Genomic DNA, 25,574 nt, shown 5'->3' on the forward strand with positions numbered 1-25,574 from the left:
AGCAGAACACCTGAGAACGTCGCACATCTACGGGCTGCAGTCAACAAAGATCAGGCACTGACAGCGCTAGAACCGGAAGCTGACCCGGGGATTGCAAACACCACTGTCTGAGACTTTGACACAGGATCTTGCCATGCAGCGTTTCATGGCAAAATTTGTTCCTCAGCTTCTGCAACCAGAGCAGAAGGAACATCGTGCTGTGGTTGCTAGTGACTTGATTCAGACCGCTACCAACGAACCAGATTTGGTGCCCTGTGACTTCTGGCTTTTCCCAAAACCAAAATCACCTTTGAAAGGGAAGAGATTTCAGACCATCAGTGAGATTCAGGAAAATAGGACGGGGCAGCTGAGGGTGATTCCAACGAAGGATTCTGCAGTGTTTTGAACAGTGGGAGAGATGCTGGGAGACCTGCGTGAGGTCCCCGAGGTGCCTGCACTGAAGGGGACTGAGGCGTCATTGTCCTGTGTACAGTGTGTCTTGCATCTTCTTCAATAAGTGTCTCTACATTTCATATTACATGGGGGGACACCTTCTGGACATGCCTCGTGTAGGTTCTGTCTGGTTCCGTGCAATTCGGGGGCCTCAGAGGCCTGTCTTCCCCGTGTCAGAGGACACGTGGGCCCGAGGCTCGTGGCGTGCAAGACACGGGCTTACACGTAGTGGCAGATTTAATGGTCTACGTTTCCTGTCTTCCGTGTCTCCATTTGGTGTCAGGAATTTGTAATTCATAAAGGAATTCACATAGAACGAGTTTCAGAAGAGTTTATTGTTACAGGAGGTAAAACGAGGGCGTGGAGGAATTTTGTGGAGCAGATCGAACTGTTGCAGCTTCCATTCGAGGGCTGCAGTGTCCCCTGTGAGAGCGTCCTTCTCAGGAGGGGGGACACGGGTGTCACAGCATCTTTGCCCGGCCTCCTCCTAGAACAGGGTTTTCTAAAGCGCATCTGGCTTAGACTCTCAGGGGACTTGCCTGCCAGGCGCTGCACAGATCATAGTGCCCAGCGGTCTCCTCGTAAGGGGCCCTGCGACAAGGGTAACACTTGTAACAGTCTCCGGGGCTTCAACATTTCTGTTCTTTATAAGCCACAGAGGTCATACCTAGCACAATGGGTGTGACGTCACCGCCCGTTGTATAGGTGGTAGTTGGGGACGCAATGAGGCTTCCTTCCTGACCCTTCTTCCCATGCCCCTTCACGCACTGCCTTTGTTGCCGGGAACTCAGTGGTGTGACTCGGTGAAAGGAAGGCGGAGAAACTGCAGGGACCATTCCAGGACCACACAAAACCTCCCCGGAGGACCGGGAACGGGCGAGCCTGGCGTCTCGGTGGATCAAATCACGAGCCCCTTAGGCCCCCGGCGATACCACTGAGGAGTTTTCCCCGCGGCTCCGAGCGTCGCCCGGGCAGCCTCTCGGGACACGGCAGCTCATTCGATTTCCGCCCGGTGCCCGTCTCCTCGGGGCAGCTGACGTTCATTTAGAACGTTATTTGTAGTTTAGAGATGGGAAACAAAAAGCATGTTGGGAACGAGGAGCCTGTAGGAAACGTGCGTTTCTTCTAACGGGAAACGTGAGCCCATGTTTGTCATAAGCTGGTCCTGCCGGGGTGAGTGAGCTCCGATATGTGTGGGTAGCGGTCTGCAGAGAGGTCTTTGGTGCCAAGTTCAATTCCATAGGAGTCTCTTTTTTTATCAGTTTTTCTCTCTGAATTTATTTCAAGGCATGATCAAACTTGTACTTCATTAGATGCAGCGTTATCTGATTTAGCTCTTGGCAACCGTTAGCCTAGATCCTATTAAATTCTACCCACAAGCTGAGATGACAATGGTACCAGACCCCAGCAGGTTTGCGGCAGAACGGTGGTGCACTGGAGGTGCCTGGTCATGCTACACTGTCGCTGCCTCTGGAGCGACACTTACAAGTAACAAGTCCTGGAAGGCTTCCGGTGTGAAAGATACACACCTACTAACTGTTCATAAGAACGCTGCTGCCCTTCCCTTCTTCCCCTCACGGCCCTCCGCCACCTCAAGTGCACAGAATCAAGTCCAGCCCACACTCCGCAGCTCATGACAGAGGCACCTTTGCTTGGCTGTCCCTTTATTTGGTCCCACTACGGTGGCCCTCCTCCTCCAGGGGCATCCACGCCGGTGTGTGTTTGGCGTGCGTGCTTCCCTTCCACCCATTTATTGCAGCTCTGCTGTTTCATGTGCGTTCTTGTTTTACGTGCCTGCATCTGGGCTCTTCCTGTCTGTCTAGTTCTCTGCCACTCGGCTTTGTGTTTGTGGTATCTGCGTGGCTGTAGAGACACTGGTTCAGTGCCTCCCGTAGATTTCCATCTTGTGACGGGACCACACTGACTCCCCCGAATGGGTGAGTCTCCCAGAGACGGACACCCATTGCGCCTCCACCTACCGGCCTCTGACGCCCTGGCTACTATGCAGGCATCAGCCCGGCGGTGCTCCCCATGGGTGGGGGTGGGGGGTACAAAGGCTCCGCTTCCAGCACAAGCCGGAAATGCCCAGCTTTAGCAGATGTTAAGCCTCTAGAAGGTGAAAATTAGTGCCACCAGTACAATAGACAACTTTGGGGGCTTATTTAAAATACACACGTTTGGTGTAAAAGATGACATTCCAAGGCACAGTTGCGATGACTGTTAATTATCAGCTGCTCGGCCCGGAGATGCTATTTTTGTGGTGCCCTTTTCCTCTTCCCCGGGCGCCTCTGCAGGTGCTGGTGGCTGCCGCTCCTTGCCGTGGGAGCCAGCCCGAGGTACCCGAGGAGTGGGCAAAAGTAGCACATCAGCTTCTATTTAAAGAAATTAATTATTTCATCACGTTGCAGGTACTTAAGTGTGTTCCAAACGTTGTTTTCTTCGCTTTTCCTAACCTCCATGCCCCAGAAGTTAGCGCTGACTCTGTTCCCATCGCTCTTAGGCCTTGCCTGGAGCATTGCCTCCTGCACCCCAGGGTGCTGTCATTCCAGTTTTTGTGTGCTTCCTTCGTCTTTGTGCCCTGAGGCCGAGGTCAGAGTCTGGGGCCAAAAAAGACAGAAAGGTTTGGAACCGAGGTTCGATTGGTTGTGTTGCTGGCACGTTTGGAAGGTGTAAAAGCCCCGCCTCCTCGGAGACTCAGAGGCTGAGATCAAGCCGTGCACTTTGCACTTTGGGGCCAGGGGGCGGGCCTCAGTGGGTAAAGGGGGAGAGGAACATGCAGCCAGTCAATCAGCTCAATTCGGTGATCCTAAGAGGGATCCACATGCCCAGGGAGGTGGCCCTCTGCTCCGCTGACCCCCCGATTTCCAGTCTGTGGCCCACCTCAGCCCCAGGTTACTCACCCCCACACCCCGAGGGCTTACGGGCCTGGCTACAGGACTTACAGACTCTCTCTTGCATGCCCTCCCTGCCACAGCACCCTTGACCTCTGTCCACCCCTGATCCGTCTGTCTGCCCCCGAGCTCCACCCCCACCTCCACAGTCACACCCTGACCTTGTCCCTGTCAGATAGCCACGTGACTGACCCCCATTTGCATCCCTCATCACTGACCTCAAACGGCCCTATAGGCTGCCATATAGGCTGCATAGCGGTCAGGCTGTTTTCCCGGCCCTTTCTCCTTCCGCTCTCCCAGTGACGCCTTCGTGTCTTCCCCTCTGTGTCCTCGAGACCCTCCCCCCTCTCACCACTCTCAGCTGGCGGCCTGCCTCCCCACTTCACTGGGGAGCTGGAGGCCTCCGGTGAGAACGCCATCGGCTGTCCGGCTTGTGTCTGTGCCATGTCTTCGCCCCCCTCTCTCCTGTTACCTCAGGGCACCGGGTCCGTGCCCCACTGAGGGCACGTCCCCACTCAGGAGCGGGAATCCCGTTCTCTCACCTGTCTCAAGCACACACCCCCCTCCCTCACCTGCACCATGGTCTCCGGGGCCATTCCCATCCGCACACGAACACGCCATTCTCTCTCCATCGGGGCCTCACAGCCCCCTCCCGTCCGTGCTCCGGCTTCCTTTAAACAGAACTCCCTTCGTGCTCAGGTCTGCAGTGACTCCCGAACCATCGCTCCACCAGAACGCCACTTCTCAAGGTCCAATGCCACGGCCATTTCTCAGGCCTCCTCTTCCTTGACGACCCTGATCCGGAAACACTTTTTGCACTTGACTTCCAGGCCCCTGCGTCACCTGCTCTTCCTCCTGCCGCTCAGACTGCTCTTCTCCAGTGCTGCTCCCTCCCTCCCTCCCTCCCTCCTCCCATCTCACCCCCTCCCTGCCTCCCTCTCAGCTCCTCCCCCTTGTGGGTGTGGCCGGGTGGTGTGTCGAGTGTTGTGTTTCTGATCCCACCTTCCGCCCCCCCAGGTCGGACTGTCTCAGGTTTTGCCTTTGCCTGGGGTTCTCCTCTGATCCTCACCCTCCCCTCAGGCGACCTCATCTCCTCTCAGCCACAAACACCACCGAGACGCTTTTGAATCTCCAATTTTTATTCATAGCTCTACAAACACAGCTTCCTGTTAGACTCCTCTGTTGGGTGTTACAGGTCTCAAAATTAATATTTCCAAAGATAAGCTCTATTTTTATTGATAGATAACGTTACATTAGTATTAGGTGTGAACACCATGATGCACTATCTGTATATATTGCAAAATGATCAGCACAATACGTCTAATTAACATTCATCACCATGGCGACAGAACTTTTTGTGTATGCTGAGACCTTTCACGATCCACCCCCTTAGCAACTTTCAAATATGCAACACAGTACCACTAACTGCAGATGCCTTACACACCTGTGACGTACTGGTTTTGTAACTGGGGGTTTGTACCTTTGGTTCCCTCCCCCCATTTCACACACACACACCCCACCCCCCAAAGACAAGCCCTGGCCGCCGCCCCCAGACTCGCTCCCTCTGCGGACCTCGCCGTCTCAGCGGCCGCTTCACCCTTCCCGTGGCTCCGGCGCAGGTCTCCGCCATCTCCCGTCTCCGGGCACAGTCTTGTCTTCCCTGCATCTTCCCTCCCCTCCTCGTGTCTAGTCTCAATAGCCCCGCAGTGATTCTGTTGACGACCTTGACCGGAGCAGGTGACCCCTCCTCCCAGAAGCCGCCAGCCGGCTTCCTCCTCATTCTCCCGGGGACTGACGAGGCCCGTAGGACCTGGCCCCGGTCCATCTCCCTGCCTTCATCTTCACCTTCGTCTCTTTAATTGGCCTTCACCTTCACCTGCTCTCCTCCGGTTCGTTCCCCTTAGACACCCTGGCCTGGCTCTGGGTTCCGTGACCGGCCCGTCAGGCTACTGCCTTTGGACTTGGACGTGGGCTTCTCCCTGGACCTGAAGTGCTCTTCCCCGGGGGGCCGCTCGCCCAGCTCTCTGCCTCCTTCGGGCCTTTGCTCCGTGAACCTCGGCCTCTGCACGAGGCCTCTCCCGGCCGGCCCGTCCAAACCTCAGCCTCCCGCCGCCGTCACGTCCCTGTCTTTGCATCACAGGTGGGGCTCGCCACTCTCTGACGCAGCGGAAGGGTCCCTTACGCACAGTGTAGTTTTCTGTCCCTCCCGAGAAGGGCAGCTCCAAGCTTCCGTTTGGTGCGGGTTCCGCAGCAGCTGGAACAGCGCCTGACGCACCTTGGCGCCCAGTGCGCAGCTCTGGTGGACGGCCACAGGGAAGCAGTTGCCCTGAGCAGGACGCACTGGGATGCGGGCTTGGGGTGGACTCACAGACCCGCAGCATGGAACTGAGGTCCAGAAATAAGCCCCTCCCTGGGGTTTTCAAGACGTGGTGCCATGGCAGTCCAGCAGGGGACGCCGTGGTCCCTTCGACGAGCAGGTGCTAGGACCAGGGGACAGCCCCGTGTGAAAGAAGGAGGCTGGTCCCCTGCCCAATACCATCTGAAAAAATCAATGCAAAGTGGATCGGAAACCTAGATACAAGAGCTAAAACTGTAAAACTTTTAAAAGAAACATAGGTGTAAAGTTTCATGACCTTGAATTGGGCAGTAGTGTCTCAGGACACCAAAAGTTCACACAGCAAAAGATAAAACTGGACATCATAAAAGTTTACAACATTTATGAAGCGCAAAATTTATACTTCCTTGGACAGCGTCAAGAAAGGGAAAATACACAGAAGGAAGAAAGTTCTTGCCAATCATATCTGTCTGGTAAGGGACTCACATCTAGGACACATAGCGAACTCAGCAGTAAAAAGACAAATATTTATTTTACATTTTGGTTTTTCTGCACTGCTGCTTCATTCTGTTGCCCAGATTGTCCCGGCTTCGGCCAGCGCCCTCCGGGTGCCCGTCTCGCTCCTGTCCGCGTGGGGCCTCCCGGTGTCCTCCTCCGCGGCCAGCCTGCGCCCGGCGCTCTCGTGCCTGGAATCCCCGGTTGCCAGGCTGCAGCAGCCCTGTTGGCGTGTGAGGGGGCGCTGGGCGGGGCGCACGCTGGCATCCCCTGATTGCATCTCAGTCATCGAGTGGCGTGTGGTTTATTTAGGACGGTGACGTCCAGGGTGTTCCTTGGGCGGTAAAGCTTCCCCGAGCCCCCGCCCCCACCCCTGCCCCTTCCCAGTCTATTTCCCTGAAGGTCCGTGGCCTGGGGCTTGTTTTGGGTTTTGTTTCCCCTACAGGAGACGTGAGATGGGCAGGCTGGATGGGGCTGGAACAGGGAGGCATCTCCCCACGCCGGGTGGGCGGGGGGGGCCGGGCCAAGGTGTCTTCCCCGGAGAGGAAGCTTTGCTGTGGAGAAGGCCCTGAACAGCATTCCATAAGGCCTGCTCTTCCCTCCCACTGCAGGACCCATGGGTGGGTGGGGGGGGCCGGGTCCTTGTGTCCTCCCAGGAGAGCCTGGCAGGTCTCCTGGAGGGAAAGCCCGCGAGTGGGGGCCCCCAGGACTCTGCAGCCCTTAGTGGCTTGTCACCTGTGCTGGTCACACACAGCCACCAGCAAGCCGTCGGAATTACCCTGAAGTGCCCTGAAGTGCTGCCCATTCGCACCTCCAGCAGCGCCCGTCCCAGCGAACCAGGTCCTGGTCGCCGTACTTCTCTGGACGTGCCCACCCGGCTCTCCAGGATTCGGGGCGCTGATGTGCCCGCAGTCCTCAAACCGGCCCACGAGACATAGCCGACTCTCAGTCTCTCGGGCTTTTCCTGTCAAATCGACAGAAGTGACAACTTCCAAGCTCTTTACATGTTGAGACTGAAACCAGAAGAGCTCCTAAGTCTTTTCTGAGGAGATTTCATTTCGTTTTTATAAATCTGTCAGTTACAGAAATAGTAAGTTGACGCATGTGTTCAGTAGTGAAAATCCTGAATCTTGCTCCAGGGAAACATGAAGCAGAATGTGTCGGTAACTAAGCAGACTAATCGTTTGCTCAGTAATTAGCCGCAGCGGCAGTGAAAGGTCCACGGTGGAGTCGGCAGGAATCTAGCACCTTTCCCCGGCCCCCGTGGGTCAGGCTTTCCTTCTCTGCAGGTCGGGACCTCTCGTGGCCCGTCCCCCAGGCCACCAGCCGGTGCCACTGGTGGTTTGGTGTCCGAGGTGTGAGCCATTCTCGCCTGGAGGAGGTTCCCGGTTTGGTAGCGTATTTGGGTAGACGCGTTTGCTCAGGAGCACATCTCCTGAAACTGCAGGCAGTGAGTGACATTGTGGCCTTCGGCAGGACATTTGTACGTGCAGATGACCAGTGTTCACTGGAGGAATGAAGACTTACAAAGAACAAAAGGAAGAGGAGGTACTTTCTCTTTCCATCATGAGCAGATACCGTCCGATTTTCAGAAGGCTTCTTTGAGGGACACTAACATCCTTTACATACTTTCTTCAGAAGAATACCCGATTGGTTCGTTGCTGCCACGAGGGTGTAGAGGCCCAGACTGAGTTGGCAGTGGTCAGAAAGATCAGTCTGACAAAATAGTAACACAGCAGTTTTAGAAATGAGCATTTCTTTGTCCCGACTACTCGCCGTGCAGCAGGGGTGATTGTGGCGCGTCCAGCGAGCCCAGCGAGGCTCAGGCGGCTCCCCGGCTCACACTGTGACCCAAAGGCGTCTGTCTGCACAGAGGGCCACCTCGTCCCCAAGTTCGTGCTCCCCCACCCCCACCACTCGCTCAGAGAGCCCGGAGGGTCGTGTAGATGGAGAACCCAGAACTGCACTCTCAGCTCCGACACGGGTCCCTGAAGGTCGGTTTGGGATGGAAAGGCTCTCAGAGTCTCTCCGCACTGAAACCGCAGCAGTTCTGAGCACGGCCGCAGGCAGCACTGTCTACCAGGCTGCCCTCACGCGGGAGTTCTTAGCCTCTCCCTCCTTCTCTCCTTACACACTGAGCTTCATAATGACCGTGCAGCACAGTAGGGGAAAGGAGGACAGTGGGAGGCGTGAGGGGAGGAGGAGGAAGCAGTGACCCCGGCAAGAAACAGGCCAGAAGCAGCAGCCCCCGGAGGGGGCGAGTTCCAGAGCCCGGCCGAGTCCAGCGGGGGCCTCGGCACACTGCAGCTGGCCCAGAGCGGGCAGGTGGCCACCCAGGAGACGAGACGGAGCTTCTGCCCAACAGTGTCGAAGAAACGCCAGGTGTCTTTATCTCACAGCGGGGACCCGAGGAGGTGGTGTTGAACATGACCACTTACCGACTCACTTCTGTGCTGAGCAAACTCTTCCCATGGCCATAGCATATAAGTTAACAGGAAAACAAAACAAAAAACAAAAACTAGAAAGAAAACAGAAGCCCTGAAGGGAAGGAGTGACAGCCTGTGAACCGCGCGGCTGGCTCTGCGTGGAGGGAGGCGCCGCGGTGGACACGCCACTGTGGAAATCAGACGAGCTTTTCGGGATTTCAAGAACTCGCCCCTAATTTGCATTTTCTATTTCGGAGGAGAGGGCCGGGGACACACTGCTGTAAACACAGCTGCCGCCTCCGGTCGCATCGCGCGTTTCCTCGTTTTTGTAAAAGGACATGGTTCCGCTCGCTCTCCGGGCACCTGGCAGGAGGCTCCCTAGAGTGTGACGGCCCTGCCGAGACCGCAGGCGAGGACGTGCTGCCGGCCGAGGCGGCGGCACCTGGCCGCAGGCACCAGACACGGCTGTGCCCCGGTGCTGACCTCCTCCGGGCCCGACCGCTCCTCCTCCCCTGCTGGGACACCCTGTGTTCCCACTCGGAGCGCATCGTCACGGAGCGCCGGCCTCTGCGTCTGTGTCAGTTCTGAAATTCCACCCATCCCCCCCACCCACCTCGCCTCACCGGCGTTTCTTTCCTCCTTTACTTCGCTTGGGATGGAATTATTTGAGTTCTTCTTTAAAAGAAGACTGTTGGCGAAGAATCACAATCACGGCCCAGAAATTGTCTTCTTTCTTTTCATAAACAGGCTATGAAAAGCCCACCCAATGATTCATTTTGAGTGTGTTGTTTTCTAAATCTGTGCAGATTCCTATTTCATATTAGGTTTTCTTGTATTTACAAAAGCAAGTAAAAGAGCTAAAATGCTTTTGATAATTTTTTTTCTCAGCTCAGTTAGCATAAAGCAGTTTCTCACCTTGAAACAGATGTGCTGTATGGAAAAGATAAACAAGATTTTTTAAAATTAATCTTTTGAAACTGGGTGGATGCCTAAATTATCCTCTCCCAGCTGCTGGGGGAAGGTCGGCTCTTTTCTACGTCTCTACCCGTCTCCCTTGGAGCGGGGACCCTGCGGCCCAAGCTGCCGTGGGGGCTGCTTATCCCAGTCCCCCGCCCTCGGGGCCACTGAGGGTGGGGGAGGGCTGAGAGGAAGAGCCAGCTGGCACCCGCTCATCAGTTGATCACCAGGCATCAGCGAATGGAGATGCTCCCTGGCCCTCTCAGCGGTGTTCTTGCTCTTTAAAAATGATGTGTTCAAACCAAACAAACCTGTCACGTTGGTGGAGCTTCTGGGTGTGTCGCCAGGTGGGGGGCGGGGTATGGGGGCAGGGATCACTGCCACAGAAGATTTGGGGAGGTAAGGACTGGTGGCAGAAGGCCACCCTCTAAGCGGCCTGGCCCTTTACAAATGCTCTCTATGTGTCCGCAGAGCAAATGACTAAGAAGGGATCACCAGACTCTCTGAGTCACAAGTCGCCTGGTTTTGGTCCGTGTCCTGGGCATAGGGACAGGTGTGGCCAGGTAGGTAGGTAGGTAGGTTCAGAGCCCAACAGGGCTTGTCGGACTCGCTTGGTAAGTGAGGACTTCCTGTGTTCTTTTTCACACAAGTGGTTCTTCCCCAGGTGACAGTAATGCACGCCCACGAAAGACAAAAGGTGAAGAGATGGCCCGTAGTGCCGCCCTCCGCAGAAAACCACCGTGAGTTGTGGACACTTGGTGCAGGCGCCTTACGTGCAAGGGAGACCCCTCGGGGGCTTTTCTCTCACTAATGCCCACCAAGACTCCGAGGAAGAGGAAGCCGGTGCACACTTGTTAGTGGGGAGGGAAGGAGCCGCGACCATGCCGTAGTGGGTGGGGTGCTGGCAACGGGAAGGCACGCGGTTTCTGAGAAACATGGAAGATCTCTTTTCATGCACGAATTTGTTTATTTCTTGCCTACTATTTCCCCTGCAGAGGGTAAGGGCAATCACATCTCAGGGTTCTAATGGGGTAAAATAATGGCCCAGCACCACTTTTCCGAATCACACACTTACCTTCCGTAGGTTGTGCGCAGGCCCCTGTTAAGGCAGTTCAGTTAGTTCAGAGTTGTAACGTACGACGTCCTCTGGCCCACGCCCTGCCGTCCCCTCGTGCTGCCGTGACAGACACCTAACCAGTGTCCTCCAGTGTCCTCGGTCGTGGCGGTCTCACTTCCGTGAGGGCTGCCCACCCCTGGCCTCTCCAGCGCTCTGGTTGACACCAGGCAGTGCCTGGGCTGCCCTGGGGTTCTGCCGATTTTCAAGTCTTCGGATTGAATTATTGCTCGTTTTGGTCGGATGCCGACCTCATTATTTCATGCGTCTCCCAGGAAACATCCATGTTATTTATCCATCATCCTCCTTTTAAAAATATCATCATTAAGCACTCATTTCCTTTTTTCAGCCGTCTTTGTTGTTGTTGTTACTAATTCAGTGCAGCATTTCTTAAAGTCTATTCCATCTCCTTCCCTGATATTCCTGAAAGTCTTTCACTTTCTTACCTTTAAAGTCATCTCACAGCTTTTAATATTCAATAATTTGTGCGGTCCCCGAAGGGGCAACTTGAGTGTCTTGCCCGTTCAGATTTCCGTGGGCGTGGGCCCTGGGTCCCAGGTCAGTGCCAGAGGCGGAGAGCCGCCAGTGAGTCGAGGCCGTGCGGCTCAGGACCGGCCTCCCCATGGAAACGACCCCGCTGGCTTACTTCCGTTCTGCAGAGAAAGACGCGTCGTCATAAACCTCCCATCCTGCTGTCGCAGGGAGCCTCCTCGCGGTGTCGAGCTGGAGAGGGAGATGCGATGGCCAAGTTGCCAGTGCCCCATGTCGTAACAGGCACACTCTGCGTATCGTGAGGGATGCTCTCTGCGTTTCTGTGCGCCCGCCCTGTCGTCTTTGTGCGTCACCGTCAGTCCGTTCATCAGTACTTATTATTATATCACGAAGGAAGCTACACCGGACACTCTTGGGGATGCACAGGCTCCCAGGCACCTCGTGTTTAAGACACGGGTGCTTCTCACAGCTCGGCCTGAGGCGTGTGTAGCACGGGGGAGGGTGCTGCTGGGCGAAGAGTGAACCAGCTCTGCAGCGCTGGGCGCTTGAGAGGCTTTGGTTATCAGGATGCAAATGGGAAAACAACACTTTGTGGAAGACTTTCCAGAATAATCTTTGTGGTTTTTTTTCTATAAAACAATGAGGGTAGCCTATGCTATCAATTTAAGGGAATAACTGGTTTTAAAAGAGTAAGCAAGTCAGTAGTGATTGAATGGGCCACAGTGGGGTGGATTACAGACAGTTCATGGGCCTGGGGGGTCTCTGATACGTCGCAGGCCCGTCATTAGGAAGGGCCCCAGATTAATGAGCGGGCTCCCAGACGGCTCGGCTGCTCCTTTGTCTCCTCGCACACTCGGTCGGTCGGATGTGGCCCATCCACGTGTACCCTTTCTGCTTTTCAGCACGCGCTCCTGGCCCTGAAGTTTATCCTTGCGTTCGCCATACCTGACAAACCGCGGCACATCCAGGTGAAGCTGGCCAGACTGGAGTTTGAGTCTCTGGAGGCTCTGAAGCAGCAGGTAAGGGCAACCGTCCTGACAATGAATGTATTTCTTTAGCAAATGCCGGCAGACGGCACTCCGGGGACTCCCTCTCGGCGTGTCCTTCCACCTTGACCTTCCCGATTCAAGACCCCAGTGGTTCAGACTGGCACAGCCAAACCAACCTCCTAATGATATGAGCGACAAATAGGTTCAGTGAACTCAATAAACTAAGCAAAACAAAAATATTCAGGCAACGGCAAATAAAGAGTAGAGCTGGCATTCAGCAAAAAGAGCAGAGATTTCCAAGAATCGCCCTTGGTCCGCTCCCCGCAGTTTCTAAATCTGCCTTCTGCAGAAACATGCGGCAGAAAGAAGTGAGTAAACAGAATCCCAAATATCTTGCAGAACGAGAGAGAACAAGACAGTGTGGGCAGAAACAGCAAAAAGTGCCAAGAAGCAGAAAGCTCTTCCCAGTGACTTCCACGTTCTACCAGAGACCAAAAATAATAGAATAGAATAGAATAGAATAGAATAGAATAGAATAGAATGGAATGGAATGGAATAAAAGAGAAAAGGAAAGAAAAGAGAGTAAAAGTCTCACGCTGGAACTCACCAGTTCTCCCTCACGCTCTGAGCAGCTTCCTCACCTTCCCTAGTGCCGTTTTCACACTCGCGGGCACATTCTTCGCATGTTCTTCCTCCTCCTCCTTCATCCTTTTTTTTTTTTTTTTTACAAACTGTCATATACTTTTTTTTTTTTTTAGAAAAAAATGTAAACATCAGATGAACTCTTTGAAATAGAGTTATTTTCACACACGATGTATTTCACACATGGAGTCGGGGCCACACGCTGAGTGGGGAAAGTTGAGATGACGCAGGTGGAATTGGCTCGTAAATTCCTCAGTGAAACTCAAGGTCACAGCGAGACCGAGACCCAGACCGAGGGGAGGACAGGCCCGCAGGCTGTTCCCTTGGCACCTCTTCAGTGTTTTAAACCGTTTGTTCAGCTCTCATCTGAAGGAGAGGCTGAGAGGCTGGGACCCCGTGGGTGAGGGGCAGAGAAGTAGGTGGCCCCGAGAGGTGGGTGGGTGGGTGGGCAGAGCCCAGCCCCGCCACCCAGCGAAGCTCCTTGGACTTGGCGAGGAACGGCGTGTGGGCACAGGCCACTGTGAGGGCCCCGACGCGTCCTCCTTCCCGAAACACAACTGTCGGAGGGTGCCCGTGTGTCCCGGCTCCCCCGGCTGCCCACGCCGCCTCTCCTTTCACAGTCGCAGGAAGAGGGCGCACCTCTCTGCATCTTGGACCCTACCTCGTCCCTTGTCCCAGGGGTAAAAACCTCCCGGGGACAGAGGGCCTTTCCAGACCGAGGTGGCAGGGGCTCAGCTGCACTCCACAAAGGCACCCCCATCCCCCGCCCACCAAAGCCACATCATCTCCTCAGGAGGTGCACTTCTAAAATGTATCCGGAAACTCATGTCCAGTGATTGTTTATCAAAGCGTATACTGTACTCATGTAATTTTCAAATCATGTATGCATCACTAATCATGATAATGACCTGTCAGTCCAGAAGAAAATTTTTCCTTCTTGCAACTGTTTAATTTTTGGAGAAAATTTTAGATGTCAACTTAAAATGGCATGGGAGGGCATGTAGTACCCCCGGATTTTAAGGGGTATGCAAGCAAAAAAAAAAAATTTAAATTATAAGCATTGCCTTTGGCGGAGTTTTTCCCCAACGGACTACACCCCCAGTGAGGTTCTGCAGAGCGGGGCAGGCAGCTTCCTGCGGGCGTGCACACGCGTGAACTCCAGGCCGAGGCCAGGTCTGGCTTTGGGTCAGGGAACCCCGCCCCCCGCTCAGGGGTTCAGGTCGTCGTGTGTTTGTCTGAAAGGGGCTTCGCCGGTGTTGGATGTTGTCAGCGTGTCTCAGGTTCCTGAAGACACTTTCCTCAAAGCCCTGCCACGCAGCTGTGTCAGGGTTGCTCCTGGAGGACGCGCGGACGCCGGTGTTTATTGTGAATCTGGCCCGCTGGTCCCGCCGGCCCCCGCAGCTCCGGGAGTCCCAAGTCTTCATCACGTGCACCCTCCCGGACAGCAAGGCACAGCCCCGCTGCAAAGGCAGAGTTTATGTGCGCTCGTCTCCACTGAGAAGTGAAGCACCACCCAAAATCCTGTCTTCTATTACTTAAAAAGAAGGAAAACATCTAAAAGATGTTAAGTCTCTCGGGGCTTTCCCCTCCTGGGGGCACAGATGTGATTCTCTGATTAACGTCGCCGGCTAGGAAGAGCGCGGTTCCGGTGCTGGGTGTGCTGCTGGGGTTCTGGGGGGGCGGACGTGTCCGAGAGGCCGACTCAGTGTATTTATCAGACGCCTTCGGACAGGGCGTTCCTGGCTCGCAGGAAAGGCGGCTAAAGCAGCGCATGCGTGGCTCAGAAGTCTCCTGTCCCTCGGGGTGGGGGTGGAGGACAGGGTTCCTCCGGCCCAGGGCTGCAGCCAGGGAAAAGTGGTGCTCCCTCCGCTACTTTGATAAAATCACCATCTGAAAAGGCAAGGTCTGGGATCGAGCTTGGCCCAAGATCTGTCACAGCTGCCCCTCCCCTCACTCCGTGACGGCCCAAGGCCTGGCTGTGCCCGGGCTGCGCGGCTGCCTGCGTGGGCCCAGGTCCGTGCCGCTGTCAGTCAGAGACGGAGACTGTCACCGCCTTTCCCGCTGTCCTGGGTCCCAGATTCCAGGCGGTGGAAGGTATGAAAGGTCACGGGCTTGTGCTTTCCGGAAGCTCAAATTAACGGTGTGTCTTCTGTTCACTTGCTGAACTATTGACATTTCGGGGATATAGAATTTTTCTTATTTTTCCTTAACCTGACCTTTAACGCTCTGCTTTGTAAAGAAGTAGAGCCTGCACCCACCGGGCGAGCTGCTCCCGGGGAGCGAGGGCAGAGAGGGCTCCCGCCCTGCCCTCCAGCTGGGGGGCCCCGGAGGGAACGGAGTTGCCGAAAACACACCTGAGAGTAGATCTTAGTCATGCCTGCCCGTCTCCAGACCCACTGTGCAGTGACCAGGAAGGGACAATCAACTTGTCATTAGACATTACTACATATGATTCGTTCTCGTGTTTAGTTTGTGTTTGAATTGCTGCTTTTCGGCTCAATTCCCATTTTATGGACTAAACACAATCGAGAAATTGGAAGTCATCAGAGTTCTTAAACTGGGCTATGCCCGTTAAACGGAGAACCTTTGAAAAATACGCATGCCTAGGCCCCACACCCTGACGTTTTTGTTGTTGCCATTGTTTTATTTTTTTAGAGAGAGAAAAGCATGGGTTTGTTGCTCCTCTTTTTTATGCATTCACTGGTTGATTCTTGTGTGTGCCCTGACTGGGGATCGAACCTGCAACTTGGTGTATCAGGAGGTTACTCTCACCAACTGAGCTACCCAGCCAGGGCCACCCCGAAGGTTCTTACTCCCTAGATCTGGGGAGGGCGGCAGGTGCCTACATTTATAAACCCTTCCTATCGCTCCATGCCCCCCTCGAACCCACAGCCCCCCCGGCAAGGATAGAGCCCAGGCACGGCTAGGTGAGCGCGGAGAACAAGCGAGCTCTGGGCCCAGGGCGGCCGCTGTGAGTGGGCCAGGCAGCCTCTGTGCGCCTCAGTCCCCGGTCTGGGACATGAGGGCTGGACTCCACAGTCTGCGGGAAGGCTCCGACCTTCACATCGACACCCAGCGCTTCTGCGACTCCAGCCGGGAGAAGGGCCGGCCCCGTGGGCTCCAGTTCCTCCTCTCAGCTGTGACGGCTGGGGCAGCGGCGAGCGCGGGGGCGGCCGAGGAAAGGTCCTGAGGTCTGCGCTCTTGTCGGCGTCAGACAGGAAACGGTGGCGGCTTTGAATGTGTGGGCAAGTCAGATACAGCCAAGGTGAGAGGCCGCCGGGGAAAAGAAAACTGTTTGCTTTGCAAAGGGCATTTTCTGATGACGGGGCTTCAGTTGGTGAGACCTTTACAAAGAACTCTAGACAGTAAATACCATGCTGGTGATGCCCTTTCATTTCTTTTCAAATTGATTTATTCAGCCCTTAGTAATTTTAAGATTCAATTAGAAATAGAAAGGAGTCGCCGGATGGGGTGGCCCGGAGCACAAGGACAGGGTATCGGCGACAGCCTGGAGTCGGTCACCACTTGAACCGGCCTCTGGGCAGCCAGCCCTCCTGGGTGCCGCCGCCCCCACAGAAGCCAGAGCACTGGGTCCCTGTGGAGCCCTTGAGAACAGTAGCAGCTTAGGAAGTCGGCTGAAAGAACAGCGTGAGGACTTCAGGATGCCACAGATGGGGGACCCTTGACAGGGCGGGCTGGCGGCCTGCCAGGATCTCGCACTGTCTCCGTTGGCTGGGGTCAAGTGTACTCAAGCCAGTCCCAGCGTTCCCAGGAACGCCTGAACTTTTCCTCCCCGCACTGGTACTCTCATATTAGGGTGGATAAATAAGCATCTTTGATGGAAAGTTAAAAGTTTTACACACAGAATGACCTTGCGCAGTGTTTGTTGAATATGTAATCGCATGTGGCTCGGTCAGCGTGTCCTTCAGAATGAAATGTTGCATCCAGAGGAAGCATCGGCTTCCAGGAAAGCCCAGGGCAGGCGGTGCTGGAGCCTCAGTCCCTGGGGGTGGGGGGGAGGTGGTCCACGTCCCAGGGCCCAAGTCCGCTGCCAGCTTAGCAAGCGCAAGGTGAAGGTGAGCCAAGGTTGGAAGTGTGCCGGGAGTCCGGGCGGCCCTCTGAGCCGACCTGTCGCTTTTCCCGTGTCACAGCCCTGTGTGGCTTCGGGGTGAGCGACTTGACCTTTCTGTGTCGTGCCTGTTTCCCCAACACTGAGGTGAATCCAAGGACAAGGGTGCCAAGCGTATCTGCAGCAGCCCCACCCACTTCCCTGACCAGCTGTGCGGTGGTGATAACAGGGGGTAACAGCCGGCACGGGTGGCCCGTGCGCCGGGCACTGCCCTGAGCCTCCTGCTGGAGCCGCGGCTGCTCAGACCAGGTCCTGGGTGGGGTCTGCTAGCCGTCTGCCCGTGGCTTACCTCCAGTTCACAAAGGTTACCTGTCTTCAGGGGTGACTCGTGCTGTAACAAACCCTGGCTCCTGGTGCCTCTGCGACCCCCTCCCTGGTCACTCCTTCCCCTTCCCACTGGGTCTAGCAGGGCTGCACTGCTCACGGACTCCTGAGCGCCCTGATACTTTGGGACTCTGCTTCCCAGACCCCACCCTCGTCCAGGGGGGAGTGTCCCCTTCACGTGTGACCCAGGGACCTGGTGCTCATTTCTGTGCATTCACCTCACTGCACGTGGCCGGGTGATACCGCTGCATCCCTGCACCCAGCACAGGGCCGGGTGCCCAGCAGAGTGTGAGTAAGTCTCCACGTAATCATACTGAATTTGTTGGCACATATCTAGCTGAGAAGCTAATATTTTAAGTAAATGACAAATGATGTCCTCAGACCAAAAGGAGAAATCTTAAAATAGGCACTCTGGCAAAATGGAGACTGGCCGTGTGCCTTGCTGGGGCCACTCGGGAAGAGAGCAGACTCTGAGGAACTGGACGGGAGCACTGAACGGACCCCGTGCCCCGCCGGGACAGGCCCCTCCCTGCCGTGGGTGTGCAGACTCTCCCCAGCATCCTCCGCTCTCCCTGGAGGGAACACTCTCCAAAGCCCACAGAGGCTCCCAAACATTAACATAAGATGCCTCACTAAAGCTCCAGGGAGCTTTTGATCATTCCTGTCTTCCCTGGTAAATTTCTATAAATTGCTACTTATTTCCCTGGTTTTCTAAGAAAAATGGAAAATGTGTGTGTGTCTTAATTATTTTCCCAGATGTAAGAAACATGGCCACATCAGAACCAGATTCACACTGAACAGGCCACGAAACAAAATGAAACAGAGCGTGTTCCTAGTCGCTGTGCATGCAGACACAGGACAGCGCGGGCGGAGGGGCCGGAGGCACGGACCCGCCCCTGCCGAAGGGCCCGGCTGCCCGCACTGCGGGAGGGACTCCCGCGCTCCGAGTCGTGATCACGCGTGTTAAAACGTGTCTGCGTTTGTAAAGGGAAAATTCACCCTCTAATAAATTCTAGAGACTGTAGAATGCCTAGCACTACATACTTAGAAAGAAAAAAGATATATCTTGGTGAGATGTTAAAAGCTCTTAGAGATCCAGCCTCAGATTTCGTTCTAGACTAATGATTCTACTGCCCGGAGATGAATGACTTCATTGTATTTAGGGCCAGCAGGTGTGAGAGGAGGTCTTCCTTTCCGCATAAACCCTGGGACACTCAAATGTGCATCTATTCACTTGTTTTTACCAAGTGTTCTGGGATGCAAAAGACCACATGGTTGGCTTCATCAAGGTCAAAGGTATTTGTCAGTGGCCAGACTAGACGCTTCCTAGGCACAGGAGTACTCCAGAGACGGAACCCGCATTTGTTGGATGAATGAGTCAGGAATGACGTGCACGTCACGGGGGTCAAAGCCCCATTCCTCTGCACCTTTTTCTGCTGCTAAATGCTGAGCCTTGGACTTTGAAATCATCCTCCGCGTGTTGTATTTGGGATCCGGGAAATCATCACGGAGTACTTACCATGCCAGGAAACCACAGGCTTTATTTTTAACTTTTGAATTTAATTACTGGTAAGTTGCTAAGGTAGAAAATCTTTCCTTTACTATTAATAAACAGCATTGCCTTCCATTGATTTCCAATGCTGCAGGACCTCAGGTGCGACTGAAGACTGTGTCGTGCAATGAATGTGAACCTAAGAGACTGGGGTGAAAACACAGTGATCAGTAGACTAAGGAATTTAGACTTTAAGTCCCTGAGAACAGGACATTTAGTGATTCGCCTCATCTCCTAAGAATAGAACTCGGAATACAAGAAGTATTTGGACTTAAGAAGTGTTTGAGATACTGCCTAATTAAAGGAAAATAATCACGTAACATTAATAATGGCGCTAAGAACACAAATAGTACATTGCACTGAATTGATATATAGCCAACATTAGAATACAGGCATTAAAACTCAGCAACAAATATGGAGTACATTCTGTGGCCGAAGCAAAAAATGTAACTTATCCAAAATGCCCTGCATTCGAGTTGGAAAAACTCTTGACCCCGTTCAAACCCTGCGACAGGGGGCGAAGGACTAAGGAAAGGGTTGTTAGCCACGGTTGGCCGCTGCCCAGCTGGTCCCCGGTGTCCCTGCCTCCCGGTCCTTACACCCTTGTGGGGGCCCTCCGCCTTCTGTCTTGGTTGCTCTGTGACCGACGGAACACTGCAGAGATGTTGCCGTGTCCCCTCTGAGGCTGGGGTGTAAAAAGACACGATGGCCTCTGCCTCCTTCTCCCTCCTGCGCCACCTCCCGCCACGCCGCCGTGAGGACACTCAGTGTCGGAGGGGAACGCGACTTCCGAGCTGGGCCGGGCAGCAGAAGCTCCTCACCCCTCCACCCCCCCAGTCCTCGGGTTGCGCGTTCCGCCTGCTGTCCCCGCAGTGGGGGCTGTTTCAAGGACGCAGCCTGCACAGGGCGATGTGGTAGGGAGCCCGTCTGGGCTGTGTTTGCGACTGAAGCCCGGTGAGGCCTATGAGTAAACTTTCAGACCCTGGGGGGCCGGGGCGGAGATCTGCCCCTCCGGCGGCCTCCCGGGACAGGCCTCCTGCGGAAGTGCCCCAGCTGGTTACAGCTGCCCCCTGCCGATCCAGAACGGCCTGCCTCTTTCCTCAGTCTCCCCCGCCCTTTGTGCGTGGGGCGCAGTGGCAGATTTCACCCAGGGGACCCTGAGGCTGCCCGCTAACTCTCGAGCAGCCCAAGGAGAGGCCACGGGACTGGGGCCTGGCCTGCTGCCCCAGCCGTGTGAGTGGACCCTCCTGGACGCCGATTCTCTAGTCCAGGGATCGGTGGACTGTTTTAGTACAGAGTCGGACAGTAACTATGTGAGGCATGTGGGCCAGACAGTCTCTATCAAAACTACTCATCTGTGTTGCTGTAGTGCAAAAGCAGCCATAGGCAATATGTAAGTGAGAGGAGCTGTGTTTCAATAAAACTTCATTAACAAAATCAAGCAATGGGCCGGATTTGGCTTATGGACCAGGTTTGGTCGTTCCTTCCTTGGGCCCGAGTCAAGCCCTCAGGTGACCACTGTCCTGAGCCAGCGCCACTCAGCTGCTTCCAAGTTCCTGGCCCACACAAAGTGCAAGGTAATAAATGCTTGTTTTAAGCCACTAAATGTTGGAGTATCTGTTACACAATAATAGGTAACTAATGAGCCAATAATCCAGGAAAGGAGGCTGGGCGACAGATAAACCAAGTTAGATGATGAATTGATAATTGTTGAAGCTAGGTGACGAGTAGCTTCGTGGGGATTCATTACATTAGCCTCTCTACTTTTATGTAATAAGAAGTTGAAAGGAAAAAAGCAACCGCTAGGTGATTTGTCTAAAATCATTGATACATCACAAAGTCCAGGCCGCACATCCAGGTCTCTGGCACTGGCGTCCCATGCTCTCTCGGTTCTCTCTTCCCGAGTAAAGAGCAACCAGGAAAGATGTGATTTGCCAGAGCTCCCCCCTCGATTCTCCCCGACCCTAGTACCTCCAACTGCCCTGTCCAAGGAAGTTCTTTGGACTCTGAGGCCGTTGCCGTTGCTGTTGCTGAGCCGTCCTGCAGGCCTTTCCACTTCTTTGGGCTTCTTTTTACTGTGGACTGTAAAATTAGTCATTGCTGAGACATGGCGCCCCGTCCAGAGATCTACAAAGTCCCACCTCCGTGTGGCCCGGGAGATAATAACACGCGAAGCTCAGGTTCTCGTGGACACCGCTGCCAACGCAGCGCTCGCGAAGCCGTCTTCTCCATGAGTCCGTGCACAGCCTCCGGGGGAGGCCCGCGGGTTTCACTCCAGCATTGCGCAGACGAGGGAGCAGACTCAGAGAGTCCACGTGGCCAGCCCAACCGAAGATGGCTGGGCCCAGAATCTGGCCCCCGGCTCGGTGTTCTTTCCTCCTCCCTCTACCACCTCTCTGGTGCTGGTGGAGAAACAGGTAGACTTTGTCATTAAGTGAAAGGAGATCGCTCTGTGACTGGCACAGCTCCTGGCACCGAGGAGATGCTGAAACAGCGAGTTCACCGTCTCTCTAAGACCCCTTCGAACACGAAAATCGCCCTGACAGGGTGTTAATTGACGAAACAAACAACTGGACGTGCTGGTTGTTGGGTACCTGAAACGGATGTTGGGACAACGTGTCCTGTGATTCGATGCAGGGACCGCCATGCACGCACCTGCCCAGCACAGCAGGGGAGTTGGGTTCGGAGACCCGGTCTGGATGGTTCCGCCCCTGGGGTTCCCCAGGGTGGCCGTGGAGTGAGATTTAGGTTGGGCCGTGGGCATCTCCCGCCTTCTGAGGATGTGCGTGGTGGCGCCACCTACCGGTGAGACGGAGTGACGTGAGCGGGCAAAGAACATGGTGGAGGGAGGGGCAGAGAGCCGGTGCCAGGCCCGGTGCCAGACCCGGTGCCAGACCCGGTGGAAGGCCGCCGGGCCCAGAATTTCAGTTCGGAGATGCGTCATCTTCTCCTTCCCCTTTCCTCTCCAAACACCGATCCCTGTCGTGTCCTCCCACCCCAGACTTGTGGTTGGGAGGAGAGGAATTCTCCCCTCACAAGCTTTTGAGTTTTTATTTACTTATTTTTTATCGGCGGCTGTCCTGTGAGAGTCGATGAGGCGGTGATTATCTGCCAGGGAACTGTGTTCTCAGGGCTGCAACTTTAAATTCTTGATTCCACTCCCCGTGTATACCCCCAAAAAACTGGGGGGGGGAATCTCTTGTTTTTTGGAAAATAAGTGGATCTCAAGATTCTCTTCATTTTTCCTTCAGGTTGCTCAAAGCAGTGTTTGTGTGGGTAGCTCCGCAGGCTACTTTGTTCTGAGTTGTCTTGAAAAAAGTGATGGGCGTGTTTCCGGTGCGCACGTCTGGTTTGGGTCCCAGGCACGGGGGGGACGCAGCGCCAGCCCCTCCGCTTCACACATGAGGGGAGCTGTTGTGACTGGAGGCAGAACAAACCCAGATCGCTCCTTTGTGACTTCTCGGACTAACGGGTTCGCTGATCGTTAATGTGTGTGGTAGAAAACCATTTCCAGAAACATCGGTCTGGGCTACTTAAATCGTATTCAGGCTAGATGTGCACAGATCATTTCTGTGGAAAAGATGTGTGATTAAACAGTCACAATCGGAGACACTCGCTGAGGAATTCTCATTTTTCGTCACAATCTGTAGCAAAACATTGGTCTGCAGTGAAGCATTTCGGTTCCCTGAGGGTGTAACATGGGGCCGGAGCGGGAAGGGTGGTTTGCCTGCATTGGGAGTTAAGGAGATAGGCTTTGGAGTCAGGTGTGCATGTCTCAGGGACCCCAGCCTCACCGCTACTAAGTAGCCCCGGGCAAGTTCCCAGACCTCCCCGGGCCTCAGTTTCCTCCCCTGCAGAGTGGGCGCAGTCCCAGGAGCCACCACACAGGCTGCGCCGGGACAGTCGGGCCCAGGCTGGCAGCCCTCGGTCTGCGGCTTCTCCCCGTCTCCTGCCATGGAAAGGGTGGGTGTGAATAACGGACTCTCAGTGGAGTGCGACAGAGGACTTCTTGACGTCACATTAAGAGACGAAATGCTACGTTTTAATCGTCCGTCCTTAGAAATGGGTGGTTTTCGTCCCGGATCCTTGGAGGTCTTGAGGAAGAGAAGAGACTGCCTACTCGGGAGCTTCACCTGCCTTCTGGCAGTGAGCCCCTCGGACCCCCCGCCGGCCCTGGGACTCCTTCAAGAGCTGCTGTCCGGCTGCGTGTTAGCCCAGACCAGGTCGCCTGGGAGCGCCAGCCAACCAAAGCTGACTTGGGTTCCCAGTGAACTTCTGGACCTGGAGGGCGGCGGCGGCGGGTCGGCCCGGCAGGGCCCTTCCGTCGGGGATCGCAGCGGGGCCCCTGTGGTGTGCGCCCTCTTGGGCTCGCGCCTGACAGGGCAAGTCTTCGCTCTTTCGGTGACAGAATTCCCTGAGGAGTAGATCTGAAACCAATCAGAGGGTAGATTGTCTAATAAGAATAATGACAACGCGATGGAACTGAGCATCTGTTCTGCAGAATCTTTGCGTGTGCGGCACGCGAAGCTCCTCCCTTCTCTCCCATGCTCCCCCCCCCCCCCGCCCCCATCGTCAGCCCTTTTCTCCTGTTTTCCGAGGAAGGGAAAGGTCTCAGTGCGCGGAGTGGCTGTTCTTCGAGATCTGTGCTCCCCCACCGCCTCCATTTAACCTTCGTTCTTTGTGCCTATGTTACTATTTGTATCCCTTTTTTTGTTTTGCTTCCTTTTCTTTTAGCAGATTATCTTGCTTTTTCTTCTGTGCATCTTTGCAGATGCTCACCCATCTCTTTTCATTCTGCCGGTTCTGTCTCCCAGTCTTCAAAGCACAAAGAAGGGTCTCAGACCCTCCCCGGGGGTGGCTGCAGGCCCGGTAGTCAGTGCCCTCGGGCAGCACCCTGCTCAGAAAGCTCTCGTGGAAACGGCTTCCCCCACAAATGCCGCCCCCACTTCATGGGTAGCATGTTATCGTGGGCTTCAGAGCCGCCCCCGTCTCAGCTGCCAGTGGCCCGCACTGGCCAGGCGTGCCTGGGGAAGCCCTCCCAGGACGGCTGGTCCCTGTGGGGGCCTGGGAGATGCACAGGCCACCTTCCTGGTGCCAGCACACGAGGGGACAGTGGATGCAGCTCGGGTCCTGCTGTCAGCGATGCCGCCCTGCGGCCCCTCCAGCTCACTGTTCTCCCAAGAAACGGCTCTGCCTCTGTGGGCGATTGCAAACTAATCCACCTCGCAGCGTCGCCATAGCAGATGGCAAGCACGGAGCCTGCCCTGCAGTGAACTGGAACCCACATGCACGTGCATTCCAGGGGAAGGAGACTTTCCATCTTCCCCCGGGGCCTCTTCCGCAGACCCAGAGGAAAGGGAAAGGGTGGGAAGGAATAGGAAACAGATGCTGAGCATCCGAGAGCTCCAACAGGAGCCGCCTCCCGCATGTCTGAACTGTTTTATTCCCAAGCGCAGGCTTTTTTTTTTTTGATGGCTCTACCATAGTAAAGATTTTGTTTGAGATCATAGTGCACATCATTTTCATTGTTCAAACAAGGCAGGGAATGAAGACAGCTGTTTGCCAATCGTATGTTTTCTTTTTTTTTTCATTTGCTCACAAAAGAAGGCCCTGACTAGGACTGAGAAGTCATAAGGGGGAGACAGCCCTCGCTGGGGAGGTGAGCGGTTGACTCCGAAGCGCTCCGGTGCGTTCCAGGCTGGGAACAATGACAGCTGCGTGCGGTCGGGTCGGGGTAGCAAGTGGGGGGTCCTGCTCGCTGCGGCTGCCCCGGCGCCTGCCCCGGTGGCTGCGTTCTCAGCCATGGTCCGCAGCCCCTCCTGGGCCAGTGGGAAACCACCGGGACTCCTGGCAGTGGTGTGGCTGCCTCCTTCTCCACGTCCTCTCGAAACCAACCGCCCCAGCACTCGCCCCGGGTGTAAAAGCCCCGAAGCGCCCCCTACGTCCTTTCAGACCACGCGGACTCGGTCAGAGGTGGGTGAGCGGTTAATTAAGAGTTAGAGCCCGTTCCAGGAGGGCCGAGTGGGTTGGATGTTCCTTTGTGTCTGGTGGCGTGACCTGCTTGTTTTTCCATCTGTAGCTTTAGGGATCTTATTAAAGCCATCAAATGTCCCTGCGGCGGTCCAGATGCCACTACTATGTGGACCTGTTCGTTAATATAGATACACACATGCATCGTCCCTTTCTGGTACCGGAGCCTGTCCTGTCGACAGACACAGGGCGCTCAAATCAAACAGCTTGCCTACTGCAGAGAGAGAGAAAAGAAGCACCTAAGTTCTCGTGAGCCAGTGACACCTTAACACAGTGGCGATCTCAGGAAGAAATGGCTGGTTATTGTAACCCCCTCGAAACTAATTCTTCTGGGAAACAGTAACTCTAAAACGCAGTCATGTCTGAGACATAACATGCAGGCCGGGGCGTCTTTAAATGGTCCTGCATTAGACTCGAAGCCATCTGCTCGTTTGCAGCCGAAGCAGAAATTTTCCACTGTTCTGAGCGCCGTGACGGTGGCGCCGCTCCAGAGAGAGAAGCGGCCCAAGTGGGAGCCCTGCGGAAGCTCCCGCCAGCCTGCGCCGCGAGGCTCTTCAAGTTCATTTCCACGGATTTGATTAAAGAACAAAGAGCCAAAGAGAAACAGAACGTCTTTTCAAAACAGCTCCACGCTTCTCAGACCCGCCTGGGCCTCCGAGGGACTAAATCTCCCTTAATCTGCCTCCTTTGTGCACACAGACACTCAAGTCGTTAGTCAGCTGCAGGACCGTTGTCACCATCAGTGTGATCTGCTTCTTCGGGGACG

The 25,574-nt window shown here is 55.0% G+C and overlaps 1 protein-coding gene across 1 annotated transcript in view; it reads left to right on the top strand.

Annotated features, from left to right (window-relative positions):
- Nucleotides 1-25,574, top strand: part of ANO10 (anoctamin 10) — a 109,571-nt gene that overhangs the window by 68,786 nt on the left and 15,211 nt on the right. Inside the window, exon 12 of the mRNA XM_045856861.1 lies at nt 12,045-12,161. Coding sequence (XP_045712817.1) covers nt 12,045-12,161 — 117 coding nt within the window. The remainder of the gene's footprint in view (nt 1-12,044; nt 12,162-25,574) is intronic.

This window comes from Phyllostomus hastatus, unplaced genomic scaffold, assembly GCF_019186645.2.
Source record: "Phyllostomus hastatus isolate PE091 unplaced genomic scaffold, TTU_PhHast_1.1 phas_scaffold_129, whole genome shotgun sequence".
Classification (NCBI taxonomy): domain Eukaryota; kingdom Metazoa; phylum Chordata; class Mammalia; order Chiroptera; family Phyllostomidae; genus Phyllostomus; species Phyllostomus hastatus.